Here is a 26,404-nt window from a genome sequence, read left to right as displayed (position 1 = left end):
TACAGTATTAATACAGTGTGCAATAAACTGTATGATTTAGTTACAAAATCTATTGATAAAATAATTGTAATAAATGTATGAATAAAATTATACAAAAATTGTGAAAAGACAACTACATAAAAATAAAATAAAATGAATGAAAAATAAATAAAAATAAAAACATGTAGACAAAATACATAACATAAACATACAAGTTACATCATAGTATTTGAACACAATCTCTGCTCTGCCAAAAGAAAATTCTATACTTCATTTCGGAAAGATTCTATTTTAGATATGCTCGACATGGTCTTAGGTAGGGCACTCCATATTTTTGCAGCAAAATATGAAAACAACGACTGATATGCCTGTGTGTTGCAGAGTGGAAGGTTAAATTTGAAATTATTTCTTGTATGGTGGCTGTGAATACTGGTGCGAGGGATCAACATGTCTGCCAGATACGACGGCTTGCCAGATGTAATAATTTTATGTATAAGGCAATATGTATGCAGTTGCCGCCTACGGTACATATTGAGGATATTCTTATTATTTATGGAAGGTAAAATATGTTCACGTCTCGGGATGCAAAATATGAACCGCATGCACGCATTTTGGCATTTTTGAATCTTTGCTTGTAAAGTTTTATTTATTCTACCAGAGTACACTACGTCACAATAGTCGAGAAATGGATATATAAGTGTTTCAACTAATCGCTGCTTGATTTCTGAAGATAATAGTTTGTTAAATTTAAACAAGAATCTAAGTGTTCCAAATGATTTATTGATTTGGCGGCTAATATGCTCATTCCATGATAGACGACTGTCAAATATCAGTCCAAGACTTTTAACTACTTGAGCTCTAGGTATGACATCATCATTTATTGTAATTGTTGTATTAGTGTGCTCGACCGAACCAATAGCATTTCGAGTTCCAATAAATGTATAACATGACTTATTAGCATTAATTTTAAGGCCATTTGCATCACACCATGTTTTTATCGCACCCAAATCATTACTTATGTATTCAATACTTATGGCAATTTCTGTTGGATTGAATGATTTGGTTAGTTGAGTGTCATCAGCATATGAATGTACGTTACAGTATTTGACAACTGAGGGTAGGTCTGCAATATAAATCGTAAACAATAAGGGACCTAGTATAGATCCTTGTGGAACACCAGATGAAATATATACATTATTAGATAATAAAGTAGGCGACAGTTTTACACTTTGATTTCGGTTACTTAGATATGAAAAATACCAGTTAAGGGTAGATTGTGAGAAACTGTAATATTTCAGTTTACTGAGCAGTAATTTATGTTGTACCGTATCAAATGCTTTGGACAGGTCCAATAATATTAATGCAGTGAGGAATTTCTTATCCATAGCCTGGAGGATGTCATTTGTGACTTTCAGCAAAGCCGTAGCAGTGCTGTGTGCCGGCCGAAATCCTGACTGTGAGGGTGGAAGAATATTGTTTTGGGCAATGAAGCTAAATGTCTGTTTATAGATTATTTTTTCTAGTAGTTTTGAACACACAGGCAGAACACTAATAGGTCCAAGGTCGTTTACATTAGTTGGTCGGGTCGTCTTAGGGAGTGGTGTTATCAAAGCTTCTTTTCATTTCCTGGGAAATACGGATTTCTCGAGCGAAAAGTTAATAATATGTGTGATAATAGGCAAAATAAAAGGTAGCGATAACTTCTGCATTGTAGTTGATATTCCATCTGCACCAATAGCAGTAGACTTGATTTCGTACAAACATTTTCTTACAGTATAGCCATCCACTTTTTTAAAAGCAAACTCGGGAAGCATATTATTAAACTTTTGGTTACTAAATTTTAAACATTCTTGAGATATCAGACGTTGGTCAATATTTAGACTATCAATTGAATTAATAAAGTGTTCATTTATCTCGTTCGCATTGTCCAACGTGGAGGGGAGATCATTTTTATTTGAGCCAATGCCTACAGATTTCAGCTGCTTCCATGAATGCTTTGGTTGTCTTGGTGTTTTATTGATGTTATGCTCAAAATAACACTTTTTTTCTTGCCGAATAACGGATGTCGTGAAATTTCTCAATTCTTTGTATTCTTTCCATGCAGATTCAGTTCCGATTCGCTTGAATTTACGAAACGCATTGTCCCTTAGTTTCATCAACAGCTTCACATTCGATGTAATCCACGGCATACGTTTGTTACGAACTCGTCTTTTACGAACTGGCGCGTGCTTGTCAAAGAGATCAAGTAAGTTGACATTGAAATACTCTACTTTCATATCCAAGTTATCGGTGTTATATATTTTTCCCCAGTTAATTTTTTCTGCATCCTTCACGAATTTATCATAATCAATATCACCGTATTTTCTGTGGTATATAATTCTGTTCACGCTTTCTGGTTTGGTATACGCAAGTACAACGTGGGTCATTCTATGATCGCTATTGCTGACTGGCTCACCGACACCATGTTGGATTATATTTTGCATGTTGCTGACAAACGTCAGATCAATTAATGACTTAGTCGTGGAGGTTATTCTGGTCGGTTTATTGATTATTTGCGTTAATTGAAATTGATTAAACAAATTTTGAATGTAAACGACGTCAGCACAGTCTGGATGTAAGAAATTAATGTTGAAATCTCCAGCTATAACAAGGTCATTAACTAAGGGATACATTTCGGTCAATATATCTTCTAAAATTGACAAATGTGTATATGGAATACGCTTAGGCCTGTATACGGCACAAATACCGAGAATTTTCAATTTTCAATCAAAAATATTTACAATAGTTGGTTAGGCAATTTATGCTAGACTGGGATACTATATCTTCGCCTTGTATTTGTAATTTAACTGTGTACTTTTCTAAGCCTAAAAATTACAAATTTTATGCAATAATTACCTTTTAATTCGAAATTAGAACACAGAGTGTTTAAGTACAATCACCAACCCACAACCATGTGTGTTCCATCACGACAAATAACATTCATGCTCGTAAACAGTTACATTTGAAATTTGTTATGTGAACATATGAAGTTGCAATTTATTCTTGTTCTTTTCGTTAAACAATTATAATTTTAAAACGCGTAAAATGTCTTAGTTTTGTTCACTTACTGCCGACTGCAGCGCCTAATCCTTCGTGTTGTTTCCCAGTAGTCTCGCTTTACTGCTTGTACCCACTGATATTTCCGTATAGAATCTGTCGGCAAACGATACGTGAATGTTAGAATAATTATTCGTTCCCGATCACATGTTCCACCGGAAGTAAAGTTGAATCTCACGCCAAAAACTAAAGAAAATGCAAACATTCGGTGAATAGCCTCTAGGCTGAGCCCCATCAACTCCATTTAAGTACGCCAGTGCTTGACACTGACCAACTCAGCACGAAGACGCCCACAAATTGTATGTGTCCTTGTTGTTTCGTGTAAGTAATGCAGCTCGAATTGTCAAGTTCGGTAAAGCAATTTGTACTTTCACAATACTCAAATTGGCCCAATGTGGCAACTCTTACTTGATTTCAATGTTATATACAACCTTCACCGACGCCTTTATATGCTGACCATATATATATATATATATATCAGTGGCGTCTCCTGACCCTGAACTTCAGGCGTTGGCAAAGAAGGAATGTTAACCCCTCCCCCTCTCATTTCTGTGAACCAATATTACAAATTTTCTCCGTACCTTTTTGGTGTAAATTTATAAATATTTAGAAAAACATTAAATTACATAAATTATTTTAAATGAAGTAAATACTTCATTTAAAGTATTAATATATTTGAAGGGTAAGGAGACATTTAATATGTTCAATACTTTGCCATACAATTAATTTTTAAAGCAAGAGTTTGCAACCAGAGGGGTTGGTGGAACTCCTACATATCACCCATAAAAAAACACCGTGGACATAAGAATGACCGTTCATTGAAAAATCGCTAAAATGCACATTCTCGGTTTTTCCCCTTACCCTTCATTTATCCTTCCAAGAAGTAAAATTTGAAAAATCAACTGCTCATTACTTGGTTACTTGAATTCCAGTCTATTCTTCTTTCTTTAGAGAGAAATGCGCTGATCACCGCCTCATAAAATTTGGATTTATCCCATTCTCGCAGCTTAGAAAGTAATTCTTTCTGGATGGAGATAAGACTTAAATTCGTCATCCGGTTCTGAGGTTGAGAACGATCTCTCGACAGATGACGTCGTGGAAGGAATTGTTGCGATCAACACTGCTAATTTATATATTTATGTAAACTCACCCACTAGATTCGTGATAATTTACAATCTCAATTGGTGTTTTCTCTGATCCTTCAGTGGAAGCATACCAAACATAAAGTTCATTCTTCTGCAGTTTGGTTAAATTAAACACACTGCCATAAATTTCCTACAATTTATGTACGAGATGGTGAGGAAAGTTTTCTCTTTTATTCAAGTTTTATTCAAGTTTTGTGGGATTTAGTAAATCAAAATATTGCAATTTTTCAAATGATGCGAATCTAATTGTTATCTGGTTGCTGATATTATCAATGATTTCAAAGTAAAGCCTCCGGCAGTGGTCTTTCTGTGATTCGTTGTTCAGTCGTCTCCTTTTCATTTCAACAATCTCTTCCTCTTCTACTGCACCAGTTATAGAATTCCATAGTGTTTCGAAATTCTCACTTTCCTTTTTCAGCTGTTGTTGAAATTCAGTTATTTTATTACTGCAATACAAAATATCAACATTTTTAGACTGCAATATACTGAATAATACGTCTGAAAAGGCAAGCAAGTTGGATAAATCCTTTTTTAAAAATATATTTTCGAAGTCCATCAAGAAGCTAGAAAATCCTCTGGAGTCATTGCAGTCAAATGATCGAAGTCTCCACTTTCACTAACATGTTCAAAAAACATAAGCAGTGCTTCTCTGTTGTCATTGACTGTCCACACTAACCTAGAGATAAAATTTCATCTGGTAGGAGCTAATAACGGGAGCTTTCTGGACATGAAAGCAGAAAGTTCGTGTAACCTCTTTGGAGAATGAGATTTAAGTGATTTAAGACCACAAAAGAACACCTTAAGCTCTTTGTTACATTCTAACGATTGTTGCAGCACCAAGTTCATTACATGAATATAACAATGCGTATAAAAAGCTTTCGGATAATTTTCCAAAACTTTACTTTGAAGGCCATTCAAATGACCACTCATTAAAGAATACCCATCGTATGTCTGGGCAATTAATTTATCCCCACACTTATATTTATCCATTATTTCAGTCACGTGACTAAAAAGAGCTCCTGCAGTTTTATCGGCGCTCATGTCATGAAATCCAAGAAATCTTTCAATGACTTTTTTTCTGTGAGAAAAAACGAAACACTGTTGACACCTGAGATTTTTTGCTAATGTCTGATGTTTCATCGACCACGATAGCCACAAAGTCTGTAGTTTGAATTTCATTGTAGATTTCATCTCTCAGAACATCCGAAACTGAATTTATTAAATCATTTTGAATGCCTGCCGAAGTACCGCGAAAAACTAGAATTTAATAAATGTTATTTTAATGAGGGATCAAACTCGGAACTTGCAATAAGAAATTCCATGTAATTGCCCGAGCAATACGTAGTTATCATCCTCCTTTTCTTGTAGTTGCAGAAACTGCAATACTTTCGGTTCCCTTGCGACGTGGCTGCTACTGTACTTGTCTCTTCCTTCCCCAGTACCTTCAAAATTAACTTTCTTAACTCCTGTGACAGTCCCGGATTTATTAGCCAGATCTTGGTCAAGTTCTCATGGAGGTGAAGCATGAACTGAATTCGTGAGAATGGTCTCTTTTCTGAGTTGCCCTGATTGTTGTAGAAGTTGTGAGTGTGAATAATGTATCCATTGATCGCTGCGATGTTGATCATATTATAGAAAAATGAGATATTATAGAAAAAATCACGCAAATCTTACGTGAATACAAATGGCGTTATTACTACATGCACGTCAATCTTACGTGCAAGATTTTTCTTCTGTTACTATCGCTACGTTTTTTTTTTTGACGTACAGAGTCCCACATAACGCACAAACTAAAGACGTTCACTGCTTCCGCCCTCCTCACCACAGTGCTGCCACGCACCTGACAGAATGCCCGAGGAATACCATAGGCGGAGGGGTAGGTGGGTGCTATGTGGGAGGCAGGGGAGGGAATTGAGCGCCAAGCATACGTAAATTTTACGTACGGTAGTGTTCTAGGGTTAACACATGTTGACATCGTGAGATTCGAACATGGTCGACTATTGTCAATCACTTGTTTCTTCTCTGAATACGAAAGCGAAGAAAATAAATTATTTAAATGCTTTTGCACAACACTTTCACTATTCTCCATCTTAAAATAATCACATCACTTCACACCACACGTTTAAAAAATAATGCACAACAATCACGAGCAAAACAACGCGGAACGCGGGGCGAATGAAAGCCAAATCGTTGGGAACAAATACAACGCCTTGAGAAGCTAACCATGGTGGTGGGTGGCAGGGTGCGCATGCGCGGTCATCTATATTTTGGCAGTGGTAAGACGTTGGATTTCCTCGCAACGCCCTGCCCGTCACGGACCGATCTGCCTGCCTGACAACCACTGCGCGTTGCGCCGCGTTCGAAAACTACCGGGCGCTCGAGACTGACAATTGAAGAAAAACGGTCAAAATCGTAATTTATAAAAGTACAGATACTTTCTTCTTTATTTCATTTTCCTTTGGCCGTTGACACACGACTTACACACCCAGAGAAATCGCCACTGATATATATATATATATATATATACATATATATATATATATATATATATATATATATATATATATATATACAGGGTGTTTCGTAAGTTCGTTTACAACGCTTGGGAGGTGATTATGTGAAATGTACTAGTGTTAAGGCCCCATAAACACTTGTAGCCCGGTGTAAGGGCTGGCTGCATACACGTCCCAAGAGTGGCGGACATGAATTTTATTTATGGGGAGGCTGGAGGTAATAGCCGTGCTGCAAGGCGTCTGTATGGGGCACGTTTTCCAAATAGGGTGTTACCATCGCACACCTTATTTCAAACTGTAGACACTCGACTTCGGGAAAAAGGATCAGTGTTGCAACCTCATGGAGAAGTTGGACGACCGAGAAGTGTGCGAACACGACGGTTTGTGAAAGATGTGGTAACTGCAGTGATGGATCATCCAGGCACCAGTACGCGCGCACTAGCCCACGAACGAAACACCTCCCATGTGAATGTGTGGCGAGTCCTGGCAGAAGAGGGGATGCACCCGTACAAATTGAAGGAAGTGCAAGACCTTTTACCTCGGAACTTTGGCCCACGTGAGGACTTTTGCCAATAGTTTGTTCATCAAATTGAAACTATCCCCAATTTTCAGAATACGGTAGTATGGACTGATGAGGCAATCTTCACGAAAACTGGTGTGTTCAATAGTAAAAACAGTCATGTGTGGGAACATGAAAATCCACATGCACTGCTAGTGGCACATCATCAGCACAGATTTGCTGTGAATGTGTGGTGCGGGATATTGCATGACCATTTGATTGGACCGTACATTCTCCCTGTTCGCCTATGTGGACCCACTTATCAAGCATTTCTCACTGAGGTTTTGCCTGAACTACTAGAGGACGTGCCCTTGGCACTGAGACAAAGACTGTGGTTTCAACATGACGGTGCACCCCCACATTTCGATCGGAATGTGCGCCATTTCCTCAATACCGTATTCCACAACCAGTGCATTGGCAGGGGAGGGCCTGTGCCATGGCCACCTCGATCGACTGAAATTACGCCCCTGGATTTCTTCCTCTGGGGAGAGATGAAACGCCTCGTTTACGAAACATCTGTCGTGTCAGGCGAGGACCTCGTTGCCCGTATCAATGTAGCTGCAGCATCGATAGCAGAAACGCCGGGGTTATTGGGTCGCACTAGACAATCCTTGATTCGCCGTTGTCGCCTCTCCTTGGAAGTACATGGTGGACGCTTTGAAAACCGTCTGTGTTGAGTGTCAGTTTCCAGAAAGCCCCGCACTACATTGGCTAACTGGCTGAACTCCACCCTGGCCCGAATTATCCTAAATGCGTCGGTTCCCGCACGGGGTCTGGTTAAGTATGTAAGGATCCGCCCTGGATCGTACTTGGTTCGATGGGTCTATAGTGCCTCGGCTTCACACTCAGTATCGCTTCGGGGCTTGAGTCTCCTCGGCTCAAGGTTCGGGTTATTCCGGCTTCTTCAATCCTCGATGTAAGGTCCCTCGTAATTCTAGGTCAAAGGTTCTCAATGTACTTATAGATCTTGACCAAGATTCTATAAGCAATCGACAATCCTTTTTCCCACTAGGTTCTGTCGATATTCAGTTAAGCACCCAACTTCCTTTTCTCTTTTCAGCCTCTGACCAGAGAACTGAAAATTAATCCGTGACCACAGAATAAGAAAAGGTGTTCCCTGACCAGGGACACAAACGTTGACTACTAACAGTCTATCGACCGATCCCGAATTCTGGTGTATCCTACGACAATCACAATCCTCTCAATTATATCTCCTGACCAGAAGCATAGAACCGAGAGAACATAAGCCTTCTGACCAGAAGAGCTAAGTAATTGTCCTAACGATAATCTAGAATAAACTAATTCCTAGTAGCGACGTGGAAGTAAGCGCAGAAATACGGGTGTGAAAAGAAAAGACGGTAATACGAGTTTCGTATTTATCTGGAGTTCGAATACAAAAGGCCACGGGCCACCGAGCTTCGCTGCTTATATAGGATTTCTCGGTGCCGTGAAGGATTTACCAACTTTTATCTTTACCTCAATTTTACATTACAATAAAATACATATTAATAAAATATCAAAGAGGAACATAATTAGCTACATACAGAAATTACTATTTTTAGCCTTTTGTGAATATTAAATATGCAAGATAATTTTAATTGTTACACTCAGCATTTAACTTGACTAGGGAGTATTGCTTCTTCCAACTCCCCTCTCTCCCTGCAACGGCCACGCGAAAAGACAACAAAGAAAAGAAAGAAAGTTTACAACGTTAAAGTGTTAAGCAAAATTTCTTTAAATACAGGTTTTGTCTTGCGCGGGCATAACTTTCGTTTACCTTAACATAACTAAATTCTGATTACACCGTCTTGCAGTAAAAGAATCAGGGATTAATATGATATTAGTTAACTTATTGTCCGCCAAGGGACACGACAGATATAGCGTGGGGAAGACAGCCTAATCTTTCGTCTTTTCCCCGGTTTCAACGTTTACTTAAAGTTGAGTCTGCCTGGCTTCTACACAATAGCGATTGTTTTCTCGCATTGTTGTCACCGATAAAAAAAATCCCAGCTCAGCTTGCTGGCAGAAAGAAACAAAATCTTTGAACTTTTATTTAACATCTGGATGTATAGTCTATATACGAGGTGGTTCCACTTTTCTTGGTAATTAACCATTAACACCCAAAAATTATAAATACCAAACAAAGGAAAATATTAAGTTTATATAATCCTTGTAACGTGAACACTGCTACACGTTACAATTGCCCCGCCTCTTAAGAGAAAATTTGAACAATTTTCTCTTTCACAGAAAAATTGTGAAAATTTTCAAAACTTCACTTAATGTTCATAAACAATTCACTGACAACTCTTGACGTTCCACACTAGTCACAAGAAATCTGGCTTTCTCCGAGTATTTCTCTCCGTCGTTCCTGGGAGCAGGTGAACTTCTTTAGGTTCTGGTAGTTAACCCGATCTACAGGCTCCTTTGTAGACGGCTGCAGGAGAAGTGCGGAGTTGTCCCTCATCTGGGTAGCGATGTATGGACCGACGTACACCTCGAAGAGTTTGGAGATGGTTTGGAGACGACTGGAGCTCAGCTTACGGTTCTTCACTAGGACCAGATCTCCTTCCTTCAAGATCAATGCTTGTCCTTGATTCTTCACTCATCTCTTCTTCTGTTGGGCTTTTTCTCTCCCTTGAGCTTGATATAATTTAAAGGCCCAAGTCGTCTTCTCATCCTGTGGTACAGGCCAATAAAACCTTTCATGAGGTTCCTCCGGGATGGCTCTATTGAAGAAAAGTTCAGAAGGAGCATATCCCGTAACAGATGAGACGGAATTGTTCAATAACCAAACCACATCATTGATGAAGGTGGCCCAACGAGTATGCTCTCTGTAGCAAAACAGCCGCAAAAGACGGACGACTTCTTGGTTAATTCTCTCTACCACATTACTGCTGGGATGATAGGCTGTAGTGCAGACATGAGTAATGCCCTTCCTTCTCATATACTCGCTCCAGGTTGTCGAAGTGAACTGGGTACCTCGGTCTGAGAGGATGACTTTTACTCGAGGATAGTGAGCAAAATACGTCTTCTCCAATAAGTTCACGATCTCCTGAGATGTAGCTCTCCTCAGAGGATAGGCCGAAACGAATTTCGTGCCAATGTCAACGGCGGTAAAAATGTAGGAGAACCCATGGGAAGTTGGTAGCTGGCCTATAATATCAATAGACAGCATCTCATGAGGATCCTTGGGTGAAATGTGAAGCTTCTCTCTCAGGATTCCTATCTTATCCATTTTTGTTTTGGCACACATCTCACAGTCCTTCACATACCGAATAACATCTCCGGATAGTTTGGGCCAAAAATATCTATATTTTATTTTAGCTTTGGTTTTTGTAATGCCAAAGTGTCCTAGGTTATCGTGATTTTCTCTAAGTAGCTGGGAAACAAATATTGCCGGCACACAAAGCTTCCAAATAATGGATTCACCCTGAACTCTTCTGAACAATAAACCTCCATGTAGACAATAATTCTTCCTAGTTCTACCTTGAGTAATGGTATCAGTCTATTCTGGAGCTTCCAAGATGTTCAAGATGCTTTGACAAAACAAGTCCTCCCTCTGAGCTTCAATCCACTTCTCCAGTTCCTCAGTTTCTTCCCGTTCTTGCCAAATATAGTTCACCTTAAAAAGTGTCTTCGGAATATCTCCTTCTGGTGAATCGGACACAGGATACCGGGAAAGAGTGTCAGCTATCTCATTATCCTTTCCTCTGACGTAAATAATCTGGAATTGGTAAGCCTGTAGTTTCAAAGCCCATCTAGTTAACCTGCTATTAAGATCCTGAGAGTTTTTTAACCAGACGAGTCCCTTGTGGTCTGAGTATATTTTAAATGATTGGCCTTTTAAATAAACCGAAACTTTCTCTACACCAAAAATGATGCTCAGACACTCCAGTTCATGGATGGAATAGGTCTCTCATTGTTTCTCAACTTTCGACTTGCATATTGGATAACATTTACAATTTTCTCGCCACCTTCTGGTTCTTGGAACAATATGCAGCCTAACCCTTTAGCAGAGGCGTCGCACTGTAGACAAAAGCTTAAATTAAAGTCTGGCTGAGACAATGCACCAGTGGTAACTAACGTAATCTTCATTTTCTGGAACGCCTGTTCTTCCTCTTCACCCCAGCTCCACTTAACATCCTTCCTTAGGAGGTGACTTAAGGGTTCTACATCCTGTGCTAATCCAGGGTAAAATTTTCTTCTCCAATTAGCAAGACCTAAGAACTTCCGGAGGTCCTTCCTACAAGTCGGTCGAGGAAATCTCAAAATGGCTTCATTTCCAGCGGGGTCAGGTTTTACTTCCTCTCCTGATACTATATGCCCTAAAAAGCGAATCTCCTTTTTGACAAATTCACATTTCCTTAATTTAATGGTCATTCCACATTCTCTCAGTCGTTCTATGACCAATTGTAAATGCTGTAAATGCTCTAGAAGCGTCTTGGAGTGAACAAGTAAATCATCCAGATACACGGTCAGATACTCCTCACTCTCTGGACCAAAATATTTGTGCATGACTGAGACAAAAGTGCTGACCGCATTCGAAAGTCCAAAAGGCATCCGAGTAAATTCATATAAGCGACCTCGATAAGAAAAAGCGGTGTATTTTCTGTGGCTAGGGTGTATTTTTACCTGAAGGTAGCCAGACGCGAGATCCAAGCTGGAAAAGTACCTGGATCCTCGGAAACGTTGCAAAGACTCATGGATGGGTTCGACGGAACTTCTTGGAACTATCATTTTGTTGTTGAGCTGGCGAAAATCAATGCACGGGCGTATTTGTCCTTGAGGTTTATCCACTACAATTAAAGGATTCAAATAGGCAGAATTCGAAGGTTGAATGACTCCCCATTCCTTCCATAGATTTAGTTCCTTTTCTAAAGCTTCACGCTTGGCAACAGGGATCGGATAAGGCTTCCTAAACAATGGCTCTAAATCCTTCAACCATATCTCACACTGAACGTCTCTAGCACAGCCAGGTCTTTCTGAAAATACATGGTGATATTTCATAAGCAAATGGAACAAACTATCCTGTTCACTCTTGGACAAGAACTGACTTTCTTCAACCTTTTCCCTAATTTTATCTTCACTGGCACTCCACTTATCCAACACAGCGACGTTTACTCTGGCTTCCTTGCCTCCGTCGTAATCTATATTAACAGTGAGCGGGGTGCAGCTACTTTGCAGTGTCAACTCGTTCTCCAACAAACAGATATTGGCTCCATAGGGCTTAAGAAACGGCATGTCCAGTAAAACATCAACACCTAACTTCTTTATCACAAATACTTCAGTGTTTAATTCTTGGTCTTTAAATTTAATGCTAATATTCCTTCTCCCACAAATCCTTATCCGATTCGAACCGGTTACTCCAACTATTCGAATTTCTGGATCCTTCTGTAGTTTCATTCCCCTGTACTTCTCAAGTAGTTCCATCCAAATGTCGAAATTTAACAACGAAGCCTCGCTCCCAGTGTCGAGTAAGCAAACGACAGGAATGTCTGCAACTTGAGCTTTAACTTTGGGCGTACTATGGAAAGTAGTTAATTCAACAGATCTCTTAATCCCTTCTTCCACAGCTTTCTCTTCTACTTTGGTTAAGGAGTAGCTGTAATGGATTTCGTAAGCCCTGTTAAAAGTTTCGCCATTGGATACTAATCGTTCCTTACTACTTCCTTGCCCAAGCGGAACGGAACTTAAGCAAGATTCCCATTTAAACCTTGGTTAGTGGGAACCACTGGAGCGCTCCAATAGAACTGACGAGTCTGATCAACAGCTTGTTGTTGTTCAAAGGTCCTCGGTAACTCGGATTCATATGTCTGAGATCCTGAAGTCACGAATTGCCGGTTAGGAGAATTGTAGACTCTTCTTCGAGGAGGAGATGCAGAGTTTCTTCTTCTCTCGACGTAACCTCCTTCTGGTGCTCTCGTCTCGGGATCAGATCTGGGTTCTTGTCTATTAGGTCGACTTCTATACCACGTCCTTCCTCTAAACTCCCTAGTTTGACGGTAACCATTATTACCTGTCCTTGGTTCTTCATGGTTACGGACGTTGTTGTTAATATTTCTTCCCGCAGGTCCGTGGTTTTCTCGGACGACTTGTCTCACTGCTGTATTTCTCTGTATTGGTTGCTGATTTCTAAACCTTCCATTATTACTGTTCCCAGCTTCACTTCTCTTGAACCAATCTGCTCTCCAGCTTTCGGCCTCCTCATTCACTTCATATCTTTTCAGGAACGCTGCTAACTCTTCCATTGTCTTTGGTGGGTTAACGAGGCAAAGTTGTCTGACTTTATAAGACATCTGTTTAATTATCAAATTCAAGACCTCACTTTCTATGAGTACTGGCGAAAGATTCTTAAACCCAGCATAGATTCCCCACGCATACTCTTCCATGGTTTGATTGGAGCCTTTAGTGTACTTTCTATTTCTCAAGACGTCCAATTGTCTTTGTTTTGCTTCCTCTGAAGCAAATGTAGCAGTAAACTTTTTACAAAATCCATTGTAGTCCCTAAACTCTTCATAATGGGCCTGGAACCAATGCTCGGCTTGTCCGGTAAACAATCTGGATAGTAACTGGAGACGATATTTCTCTGGAACTTGCATAAGCTCAAAGTTAACATTTAGTTCCTTCAAGTACTTCTGTGCACTTTGAGCTTCAATATTACCACTGAACTTAGGGAGTTGATTTAAGTCAGATATTCGAGGTAATTTGACATATCGTCCTCCGATTTTTTTATCTAATTCCGAATCTGAAGATGGAGTTGAGTTCCTTCCAGGTTTCCGCCTCTTCCGACGAATCCTTCCCGGTGGTCTTTCGTCCTCCGAAGATGAATCACAAGAAGGTCTCTTCCGGTTTATTTCTGTCTTCGAAGTTTTTCCAAACCTTCCAGCATCAGAGTTTCCAATGGAGGTCACAACTTTACTGTGCTTAATTCTTTCTTCCATACCTCGAACAATTTGATCTTCCACTGTAGGCCTATCATTATTCTTCCTTGAGATCTTTCTCTTTCTCAGAGGTCCACGTGCACCCTCACTCGCAACGTAATCTGACGTCTCTCCAGCTGACTGATGGTTATCAAAGCCATAAGGTGACTTAACAGCGGTTTCCTGTTCAGTTGAATCTACGCGAAGTCCTTGAAGTCTGTCTCTCAAGGAGCTTATGTTTTGTTGCATGTTTAATTTCAAGTGACGTAACTCGGTGGCCACACAAGTGTTATTCTTTGCAATGTTATCCACTTCTTCACGAACGCTGGTTATATTGTGGGTTACTTCTTCACGGAAGCTGGAAATACTAGTATTTATCTCTTCGCAAAAAGAGGAAACCTTACTTTCTCCTTGACGTAGTTCTTCACCAAAATTCTCTAACCTCTCGAAGCATTCAGCAACCTTAGAACTTACTTCCTCATTTTTCCCTAGATAAGCAGTCATCTGTTCCTTAATCTCGGTTACACTCACTCCCAGAGTTTCCATGGAACGAGTAATTCCTTCCATTTCACGCTCTCGCTCAACTGTAAGCGTTGTGTGGAGTACCTCCCACTTCTCATTATTTTGGGACAGTTCCTTGCTTAGAGTTTCGTGCAGCTGTTTCCACCGTTCTTCATTTTCCGATTTATCAGCATGTCGCTTCCTTTCTTCTTCTGCTTTCTCTCCTTGTCGCTTTCTTTCTTCTTCGACTTTCTCCTCTTGTCGCTTTCTTTCTTCTTCTGCTTTCTCTTCTTGTCGCTTTCTTTCTTCTTCTGCTTTCTCTTCTTGTTGCTTTCTTTCTTCTTCTGCTTTCTCTTCTTGTCGCTTTCTTTCTTCTACTGCTTTCTCTTCTTGTCGCTTTCTTTCTTCTTCTGCTTTCTCTTCTTGTCGCTTTCTTTCTTCTTCTGCTTTCTCTTCTTGTCGCTTTCTTTCTTCTTCTGCTTTCTCTTCTTGTCGCTTTCTTTCTTCTTCGGCTTTCTCTTCTTGCCGCTTTCTTTCTTCTTCGGCTTTCTCTTCTTGCCGCTTTCTGTCTTCTTCGGCTTTCTCTTCTTGTCGCTTTCTTTCTTCTTCTGCTTTCTCTTCTTGTCGTTTTCTTTCTTCTTCTGCTTTCTCTTCTTGTCGCTTTCTTTCTTCTTCGGCTTTCTCTTCTTGCCGCTTTCTTTCTTCTTCGGCTTTCTCTTCTTGCCGCTTTCTTTCTTCTTCTGCTTTCTCTTCTTGTTGCTTTCTTTCTTCTTCTGCTTTCTCTTCTTGTCGCTTTCTTTCTTCTACTGCTTTCTCTTCTTGTCGCTTTCTTTCTTCTTCTGCTTTCTCTTCTTGTCGCTTTCTTTCTTCTTCTGCTTTCTCTTCTTGTCGCTTTCTTTCTTCTTCGGCTTTCTCTTCTTGCCGCTTTCTTTCTTCTTCGGCTTTCTCTTCTTGCCGCTTTCTTTCTTCTTCGCTTTCTCTTCTTGCCGCTTTCTTTCTTCTTCTGCTTTCTCTTCTCTTAATATACTCCAGAACTGTTGCCACCTGTTCTCTTCAGCGATTTTTTTAGCTTTCTCTTCCGCCTTCCGAGCTTTCACCTCTGCAGCCTTTTCTATTTGACGTTTCCTTTCTTCTTCGACTTTCTCTTCACGTCGCTTTCTTTCTTCTTCTGCTTTCTCTTCTGCTTTCTCTTCACGTCGCTTTCTTTCTTCTGCGGCTTTTTCTTTCCTTCTTTTCTTTTCTTCCATTTCGGACCAAACTGTCAACCACGGAGGAAGTTCAATAGCAGGTTCCTTATTCTCATCGTCATCGCCCTGGCAACCTTTACACCGGACGGCATCTAAATTTTGCCCTTCCACGGATTCAGCCTCAAATTCACAAACGAAATGCTTCCACTGGCTGCAGGAAATGCACCGAAATGCCCCCTTATCTTCATCTTGATCGGAGCAACAATCAAAGTGCAAATTTCCGTCTTCCTCTACAATCGTCGGCAATGAATTGCGTTTAGACTTTCTTGTTGCCATCTCGATGTTTGGTAATTTCAGAAGAACCACCGGATATATACTTCGAGCCCCAAACGTTGCAGCGCCACTTGTAAGGATCCGCCCTGGATCGTACTTGGTTCGATGGGTCTATAGTGCCTCGGCTTCACACTCAGTATCGCTTCGGGGCTTGAGTCTCCTCGGCTCAAGGTTCGGGTTATTCCGGCTTCTTCAATCCTCGATGTAAGGTCCCTCGTAATTCTAGGTCAAAGGTTCTCAATGTACTTATAGATCTTGACCAAGATTCTATAAGCAATCGACAATCCTTTTTCCCACTAGGTTCTGTCGATATTCAGTTAAGCACCCAACTTCCTTTTCTCTTTTCAGCCTCTGACCAGAGAACTGAAAATTAATCCGTGACCACAGAATAAGAAAAGGTGTTCCCTGACCAGGGACACAAACGTTGACTACTAACAGTCTATCGACCGATCCCGAATTCTGGTGTATCCTACGACAATCACAATCCTCTCAATTATATCTCCTGACCAGAAGCATAGAACCGAGAGAACATAAGCCTTCTGACCAGAAGAGCTAAGTAATTGTCCTAACGATAATCCAGAATAAACTAATTCCTAGTAGCGACGTGGAAGTAAGCGCAGAAATACGGGTGTGAAAAGAAAAGACGGTAATACGAGTTTCGTATTTATCTGGAGTTCGAATACAAAAGGCCACGGGCCACCGTTGCACCGTTGCATTTTCTTGAAGTTTTTCTGTAGAAGCATCGTTTCCTTGACTCCCATCTGTTTTATAGTTGTGGTAGTGGCGTAGTGCGATGAATTGGTTTCTGTTACCTCTGCAACTGTCGCTCGAGGTTCGGTCTGTGATGGCAGTTCAGGTACGAACTGAGTGTTGTGGTCCTTAGAAGGGCCGACAGAATTTTGGTCCTCAAAAGGGCCTATCATTAGTTAGTGGTCCTCAAAGGGCCGTTTTGCTATGACATTTCGTGTTATATCTGAGTTATTGTTGGTTGTCTGTTTAGAATATTTCTGTGACGAACTCGACGAGTGCCTGGAGGGCTGCGACGGTTCTATCTGATTCGCTCTTCGTCGTTTCTATCTTGTCTTTCGCCGTTCTGATGAGCGTTCTTATTTTCTGGTCTTGCAGTTTTGCCAGTATCCATTTGATGAGTTCATTTGTCTCTTTTTGCTCTTCGGTTGGAACCTGAAGTGTCTGGCTATAGTTCATGGAAGTCGGTGGTGTAGTCTGCGCTGGTGGCTTCTCTTGTGGTAAGCTGAATGGTAGTTGTTTCTGTTGTTCCTTCCCATCATCTGGCTTGGGTTTTGGTTTCATCTGATGTACTGATTGGAACATTTTACAGCCCCTGTAGTTGGCCGGATGGTTTCCTCCACAGTTGCAGCATCTTGCAGGGAGTTTTCGGTCTTTCTTTTGGCATTCTGCTGTGAAATGATTGTTTGCACATTTCACACATCTTGGTTGAGCCATGCATTGGCTCTGGGAATGCCCTATCCTCTGGCATTTATGGCATTGCAGTATACCTGGAGAGCGGTATGGTTCCACTTTCATCTCATAGTTCAGAAGGTGATCTTGGCTGTAGATATTTCTTGTTGTCTCGCCTTTCTTCAATGTAACTAAGTACAGTGGCATCGGTGTTTTGATGAAGGTTTTCGGGTCTCTTCTCTTCATCTGTTGGACTTGTTCTACTTGGTAGTGCTGCGCTGCTAGCTCTGTCTGTATTTCTTTTGTTGGTAGGTCGATTGGCAGATGTCGGAGTACTACTTTGACAGGCCTCTCTCGGCGTGGTTTATCGGTGGCGTAGCTGAGCGAGTGCTCTTTGCAGTGGTTAATGAGCTTGTTATATGCTGATCTGGTGTTGGCTTGTATCTTCATTCCATCATGTAGAATTCGGATCGTGGCTTGTTTGTCATCTATTACCTTTGTCACCGAAGTGACAAATTGATGGCTTCTATCTGCGTTGTAGATGTAGACTGCTGGTAACTTGGCTGTCAGTCGCTCAATTGTCTCTTAATCGTGGTCTGAGAACGTTTGATACGTGTTTGTTGTGTCGATTGGCTTGACTATCGGTGGTGACCTAGCCACCGAGCTTCGCTGCTTATATAGGATTTCTCGGTGCCGTGAAGGATTTACCAACTTTTATCTTTACCTCAATTTTACATTACAATAAAATACATATTAATAAAATATCAAAGAGGAACATAATTAGCTACATACAGAAATTACTATTTTTAGCCTTTTGTGAATATTAAATATGCAAGATAATTTTAATTGTTACACTCAGCATTTAACTTGACTAGGGAGTATTGCTTCTTCCAACTCCCCTCTCTCCCTGCAACGGCCACGCGAAAAGACAACAAAGAAAAGAAAGAAAGTTTACAACGTTAAAGTGTTAAGCAAAATTTCTTTAAATACAGGTTTTGTCTTGCGCGGGCATAACTTTCGTTTACCTTAACATAACTAAATTCTGATTACACCGTCTTGCAGTAAAAGAATCAGGGATTAATATGATATTAGTTAACTTATTGTCCGCCAAGGGACACGACAGATATAGCGTGGGGAAGACAGCCTAATCTTTCGTCTTTTCCCCGTTTTCAACGTTTACTTAAAGTTGAGTCTGCCTGGCTTCTACCCAATAGCGATTGTTTTCTCGCATTGTTGTCACCGATAAAAAAAAAATCCCAGCTCAGCTTGCTGGCAGAAAGAAACAAAATCTTTGAACTTTTATTTAACATCTGGATGTATAGTCTATATACGAGGTGGTTCCACTTTTCTTGGTAATTAACCATTAACACCCAAAAATTATAAATACCAAACAAAGGAAAATATTAAGTTTATATAATCCTTGTAACGTGAACACTGCTACACGTTACAAGTAACAGACGCACAAAGACGATATATACATACATTTAATGTCTATAATACACATATACGAAGGACTATACAATAACTAAACAATATACACGAAGGACTGTCTGTTTGGCTGTAGAATCTCTCTACAGCGCACTTGTGACCGCGCGCGTGTGACACGGTTCTTCTCACGACGACTCTCTCATGACGACTGTTCTTTTCTCGTGGCAACGACCAAGCAAAGAGCCTGGCTCACCTCTCGGGACGTTTCCGATTTTACCACCTCTCGGGACGTTCCCGAATTTACTTGTGGGTGTGTAAGTTCCCGAAATCAAGTATGCGGGAGGTTCCGCAGTTTCTTACTCCCACACACTTCACATGAATAACTCACATATATACACAAAAATGGAAAACAAGATAAAAACACTAATTATATGCATTGTTCACCGAACACACTCCCCCCCGTTGAAATATTAATTTCAACCACAATCAATAATTTCAATGCAGTACACTTATGTCTCCTTAGAATAGGGGAGAGGAGCAAGTTTCACAATTGGACGTCTGTATTGCCCATCAGTTGTTCGCACTGTCACTGATCGTACTAACTTGTCTGGTCCTGCATGAACTTTCACTACTCTTCCTAGCTTACATTGCTGTGGAGGGGTAGATTCTTTCAACAACATCAGATCTCCTATCTGTAGATTTTCCTTCTTCTCCATCCACTTGGGCCGCTGCTGGAGTCTGGACAAGTACTCTGTTGCCCACCGTTTCCAAAAATGTTGCGTCATTTTTTGGATCAAATACCACTTAGACAAACAATTCGACGTGGATGTTGTAAAGTCTGCTTGAGGTACAGCCAGTAACGAATCACCGGTTAAGAAGTGTCCTGGCGTGAGTGCCGTTAGGTCATTTGGATCACTACTCAACTCCGTTAATGGGCTCGAGTTAAGACACGCCTCTATTTGTGTCAATAACGTGATGAATTGCTCATAAGTGAGTAATGTTGAGCCCATAACTCTTTTCAAGTGATATTTCACTGCCTTCACTGAAATTTCCCATACACCACCCCAATGAGCTGCTCCCGGTGGATTGAAATTCCATTGTATGCCTTGCGAGGCCGTAACATCTGACACCGATTGGACGTGCTCTTTTTGTCGCATGAATTGAAGTAGCTTTTTCAATTCTCTGTTTGCCCCTACGAAGTTCGTTCCGCAATCGCTGAAGATCTGGTTAGGTTTACCACGCCTGGCCACAAACCTACGAAATGCGGCAATGAATGTAGGCGTTGATGCATCATTTACCGCTTCCAAGTGAATTGCTTTGGTTGCAAGACACACGAAAAGAGCGACGTATCCTTTGGTGATTTTTGAAGACCTGAGTTGGCAACTCTTTATTGAAAATGGGCCGCAGTAATCTACACCTGTATTTGCAAATACTCGGCCTGGATTGACGCGAGGGGCTGGCAAACTACCCATGAGTTGAGTTGCTGTCAACTGTTTTTCCTTAAAACATTCTTTGCACTTAAACACAATTTTTCGAATTAAGTCCCTCCCTCGTATAATCCAAAAACCTTGCTGTAGGACAGCGAGAAGTAATTGTGGTCCCGCATGCAAATGTTTAAAATGTTCATGTTTCACGATGAGCTCTGTAAGTTTATGTTCTCGAGGTAACAGAATGGGATGTTTCTTATCATTGTCATTTGTGCATTGTGTAAACGTCCACCTACTCTCAGAATTCCCTCCTGGTCCAGGAAAGGAGTCAAATTGAGTAATGGGTTGTTCGAAGGCAAAGGATTCCCTTTTTTCAAATGCTTTATTTCTGTAGGGAATGCTGTAATTTGTGCTTGTTTCACTAACACACGCAACGTGTGATTAAGTTCGCGTGCTGATAGGGGTCCAAACTGACGTTCATTAGCACTTCGCTTGGTGTTATGCATAAATCTGAAGCACCAAGCCGCTACTCGTTGGAGCTTTGATAAGTTTGAATACTTGTTTACTAATAACTCCTCCACCTCGACCGAAGACTGTAATACGAGAAGACCCTTTTTTCTCTCTCTCTCAACCTCAGCTGTTGCTGCTGCGTTGACCGTGCGTGTAGGATTGAAGGACTGATTACGTAACCACTGTGGGCCGAAGAACCAAATATCACGTTCGAACAGGGTTGAGGGAGAAATTCCTCTTGTCGCCAAATCAGCTGGATTCTCTTCACTGCACACGTGGAACCAATTCTCTGCAGGGAGAACGTCGTGTATTTTAGCAACTCTGTTGGCAATAAATGTACGCCAATTAGAAGGAGAAGAGTTTATCCAACACAACACTATTGTAGAGTCAGTAAATGCACGGATATCTCTAATGTTCAAATGAAGAGCTTCCTTTATTGTCTGCAGCAAACGTATGAGTAACACTGCAGCACAGAGTTCGAGTCTCGGGAGAGTCACTTTCTTCAGAGGCCCGACTCTCGTTTTGCTTGCTACAAGATGCACTTCAACACTGCCGTCGCTGTATGTAGAACGTAAATAGGCAGTGGCCGCATAGGCCCGCTCGGAACTGTCACAAAAGCCTATCAGTTTGCACGTTAGCGGTTTTGAAGACACGATGCGCCTAGGCACCTTAACATCCTGCAACGTATGCAACTCCGCCCGAAAACTTCGCCATGCAATTTCTATTTCTGGTGGAAGTACATCGTCCCAATCAAGTTTAACTTGCCAAAGTGTTTGCATGAAGATCTTTGCTTTGACAGTTACTGGAGATATCCACCCTAAGGGGTCAAATATTTTCGCGATGTCTGATAACAAAATGCGCTTGGTCAATTGCTCACGAATTGCGGGTTGCGTCACTGATATCGCCAATTCGTCACTCGCTGGATGCCATTCGATCCCGAGTGCTTTTATATGTTCATTTATGCTCACATCCAATGCAAAGTTCGTTTCTCGCAAATGTACAGGGATTTCATTCAATACTTCAGAATTGTTCGAGCACCATTTCCGCAATTCGAAACCACCTCTTTGTAGAAGTTCACTTATTTGTTTTTGTAACGCGATAGCTTGCGTTACTGTATCACTGCCAGTCACTAGATTGTCTACAAAGAAGTCTCTCAATGTAATCGCCGCTGCTTCAGGAAAGTCTGCCTCTTCGTCGCGGGCCAGCTGTTGTAAACACCTGGTGGCTAAGAAAGGAGCACTAGCCGTACCAAACGTCAGTCTCTCTAATCTGAAGTCTCGTATCTTTCCTTTCGGTGACTTCCTCCACACAATGCGATGATATTCTGCATCATCTGGGTGTAATTTCACCTCTCGAAACATTTTGACAACGTCCGAAGTAAGGGCTATTTGATACGTACGAAAGAGTAGCAACAAAGGCATTATGTCGTCTTGTATCTTAGGTCCTACAAGCAACTTATCGTTGAGGGAAACTCCTGTCGTCGTCTTCGCATTGGCGTCGTACACGATCCGTAAAGCCGTTGTGGAACTGTCCTTTTTGATGACACTATGGTGTGGGAGGTAGCAACTGCTTCCTTGGGACACAGGTAATTCTGAATTCGGAATAACGCTCATATGACCCAAGTCTATGTATTCCTGCATACACTCAGCATACTTTTGTTGACGTTGTGGATTCTTGACGAGTTGTCTGTCCACTTGTTTGAGACGCTGCACCGCTAGGGGACGTGAGGCTCCCAGAACACCGCTTTGTTCTCGGAAGGGCAATCTCACAACATAACGACCGTCGATGTCACGTGCGTGTGTGTTTCGAAAATGTTGTTCACAAAAGTTTTCTTCTTCGTTGTACAGTTTTACCGATGGCACAGTCTCTATTTCCCAGAAGCGCTGTAGGGTAGCGTCCAGATCACTACATGACGCATGATGTGATGACACTGCGCGTTTATTACGCGGAACGTTAATTCTGCCCATAAGAATCCACCCAAGTGAAGTACTTATGGCCGTTGGTGTACCTACTGGACCTGCGACTTTCTCAGGTCTTAAAAGTAAGGGAACAATATCTGCACCAAATAAAATGTCTATCTTCCCTGGTTTGTTGAAGGACGGGTCGGCAAGATCAAGGTTATGTAGGTGAGTCCACTGTTGATCAAAAGTGAATTGCTGCTTGGGCAAATTATTTGTAATCTTCTTCACAACGATGGCTTTGGTGGTGTACGTTTCGTTGCCCGCTTTTGACCTAAACTGTAGGTCCACCATGGAACGAGAAGTACCGATACCGGTTGCTGAAATACCGGATATGGCAACACTGATGTGTTTCTTTCGAAGGCCTAATTGCTGACTACAGTCTTCCGTGACAAATGTACACTCGGAGCCCGTATCTAAGAGTGCACGAAAATGCCGAACGTTGTTATGTCTATCCCTCACGCCCACGGTGGCTGTAGACAAGAGAACTTCCTGCAACGGAATGGCTTTCTTCTTGCTGGCGATGTGGGACGTTACTTGCCGCGTAGAACTGGGATTTTCACTAGGAGAGAAGTGAAGGGATGTGTGGTGTTTTCTAAAGCACACCATACACGTGCGCGAAGTACACTTTCCGACGTTACAATTCGATTTTAAACAGTTGTAGCACCGATCATGGGTTTTCACAAAATAGTACCGTTCTATCACCGACATTTGTTGATACTTCTGACAAGTATGCAACCTGTGGTGTCCGCGGCATTTAGGACACACAGTTTCAGCACCTGTGTGATACGAATTCACATTCTTCTTTACTTGACGATCAGTAGACCTGGGAGGGGGTTTGCTGGACATTGGGAGGCTGGAGGTCACCGTAGACGCTGCAAGAGCTCTGGCACGCACATCCAGGAACGTAGTCAGGTCCTCGAACTTGGGCACTTCTGCATTCTTCAGGGAAAGTTCCCACTGTTGCCTAGATTCTGCATCCAACTTGTCGGTGGTGTGAAAGACTAAAATTGCATCCCAAGCCTCTACAGGGATGTCCAAAACCTTCAGCACACGCACACACTCAGAAGTGACGTCAATGAGCTTGCGTAACCCTGTAGCCGAGCGTGATGGCACACAAGGTTGATTAACCAAGCGATTAATCGTGCTGTTCACTATCTCTCTTTTGTTTTGGTACCGCGAAACTAGCAGATTCCACGCCTCCTCGTAGTTTGCATCCGTTATTGCGATGGACTGGATTAATAATGACGGTTCACCCTTTAATGCCGAATTCAAGTACTGCAACTTCTGAGCGCCACTGAGGTGTTTGTTGTCATGAACCGATGCCACGAATAAGTCCCGAAATGACAACCATTGATGTATGTCACCACTGAATTCTGGTAATGTCAGTTTTGGTAACCGAACGTCACTTTTCGCATCACTGTTCACCGCGACCGCGACAACGGGAGAAACGGCTTCCTTCTGTTTTTGGTACAGGGAGCCCAACAAGAACTCTAATCGGTCTTGCACCGCACTCAGTTCATCGTAGTACTCAGAGAACAATGTTTCTTCGCACTGTTTAGCGAGATTCACAAGTAATGCACTACAGTCTGCACTTAGTTGAAGGACCTTGTCTATGTAGACTTGAAGTGTCGCACCTTCCAGCGTTGGTGAAGCTGACTTGTTTTCAATCCGAGTAACTTCCCGCTTGAGGACTGTCTTTGACGCCTGTAACTGCTCCATGTTGACTCGTCGTACAAGAGACGCTAAACGCATATGGCGGACCGAGGGTGTGGCACGTTGACTCTTCTTCTGGCTCGTTGATTTCCCGACGACAAACTACCGGAATACGGCACAAATACTACAATTGCGACGCATCCGGCCCGGAGGACCATTTGTTGAGTGTCAGTTTCCAGAAAGCCCCGCACTACATTGGCTAACTGGCTGAACTCCACCCTGGCCCGAATTATCCTAAATGCGTCGGTTCCCGCACGGGGTCTGGTTAAGTAACAGACGCACAAAGACGATATATACATACATTTAATGTCTATAATACACATATACGAAGGACTATACAATAACTAAACAATATACACGAAGGACTGTCTGTTTGGCTGTAGAATGTCTCTACAGTGCACTTGTGACCGCGCGCGTGTGACACGGTTCTTCTCACGACGACTCTCTCATGACGACTGTTCTTTTCTCGTGGCAACGACCAAGCAAAGAGCCTGGCTCACCTCTCGGGACGTTCCCGATTTTACCACCTCTCGGGACGTTCCCGAATTTACTTGTGGGTGTGTAAGTTCCCGAAATCAAGTATGCGGGAGGTTCCGCAGTTTCTTACTCCCACACACTTCACATGAATAACTCACATATATACACAAAAATGGAAAACAAGATAAAAACACTAATTATATGCATTGTTCACCGAACAGTCTGTGATGAGGTTCCCTTCACATCTTCATTAAGCATACAGCGTGCCCTTCAGGGTATGCAACCTATGACAGTTCATTTTTTTCGTTTTTACGTCATGGTGCCCTTCGCTCAGGAAATGTTCTTTGGTTTTTTGTGCCATTCAACACATGACAATTTTCGTCGATACCAGATCACGCAGAACGCACACCCACCCCACTCCCGTCAACATCTTCGTTCGCGTCCTTTGGGGAATCCCTTGCGCCGACATTGCACAACATTGCCGCGTGATTTTTTGACAAGAGCGTACCCAATTTCTTAGTGGACCGTTCAACACCGACGACTCCTCTGTCCACCCGTTTTGCCATTATTCACTTCGAAAAATCATTTCCCCACGTTTTTAAACATCAATAACTCGGCAACAAAGCCGTTTCCGGAATTTCGTTACATGAACTTTCCACCTTATTTTCACTCGTACAATCACCTCCCAAGCGTTGTAAACAAACTTACGAAACACCCTGTATACCTAGTAATGATTATTCCCAGTGGGATTAGTTTCATTTTATTATTTTTTTAAAATTTACTTATTATTATTTTCTTTCTTCTCTTTTTCTGTTTTGCTGGAATCCAGTAGTTACTACACTTTCTTACTTCTTTCATTAGCTAACTGGAATTATTTAATCCTCTTTTTCTCCTTGATCACTATCCGACATTTGCTATACCCTCATTTCGTACTTCTCTTATCCACTATCAACTCAACTACTAACAATAGTCAGTATATTGTTCTGGTTACTCGAATATCCGATCCAGTAAAGTGTATTGTTTTGTGGTATCATTATACTGTATTATACTGAATTATGAAATAATAAAAAAGAGAAAACGGGCGAACAGTAAGATTCCGCGAATATGACGCCCTGGTTTATTTTAAAGGCTCAGTACACTAAGGGCATACCCCTGAATTGAATGGGCGGGTGAAGGATGGGCTACTTCGGGGGTTCCCCTCTTCCCTTCTTCATACTTACATTATTATTAATAATA

At 41.5% G+C, this 26,404-nt stretch overlaps 2 protein-coding genes across 2 annotated transcripts; both read right to left on the bottom strand.

The window, feature by feature from the left end:
* Positions 1-19,589: 19,589 nt before the first annotated feature.
* Positions 19,590-20,552, bottom strand: LOC145983815 (uncharacterized). Its single transcript, XM_083116860.1, has one exon. It carries the CDS (start codon positions 20,550-20,552, stop codon positions 19,590-19,592), a length of 963 nt encoding a protein of 320 aa, XP_082972986.1.
* Positions 20,553-20,710: 158 nt separating this feature from the next.
* LOC145983814 (uncharacterized) lies at positions 20,711-24,697 on the bottom strand. Its single transcript, XM_083116859.1, has one exon. The coding sequence runs from the start codon at positions 24,695-24,697 to the stop codon at positions 20,711-20,713; it is 3,987 nt and encodes a 1,328-aa protein (XP_082972985.1).
* Positions 24,698-26,404: the final 1,707 nt, after the last annotated feature.

Source organism: Lepisma saccharinum, chromosome 2, assembly GCF_977018435.1.
Source record: "Lepisma saccharinum chromosome 2, izLepSacc3.1, whole genome shotgun sequence".
NCBI lineage: Eukaryota > Metazoa > Arthropoda > Insecta > Zygentoma > Lepismatidae > Lepisma > Lepisma saccharinum.
This window is presented reverse-complemented; position numbering and strand designations above follow the sequence as displayed.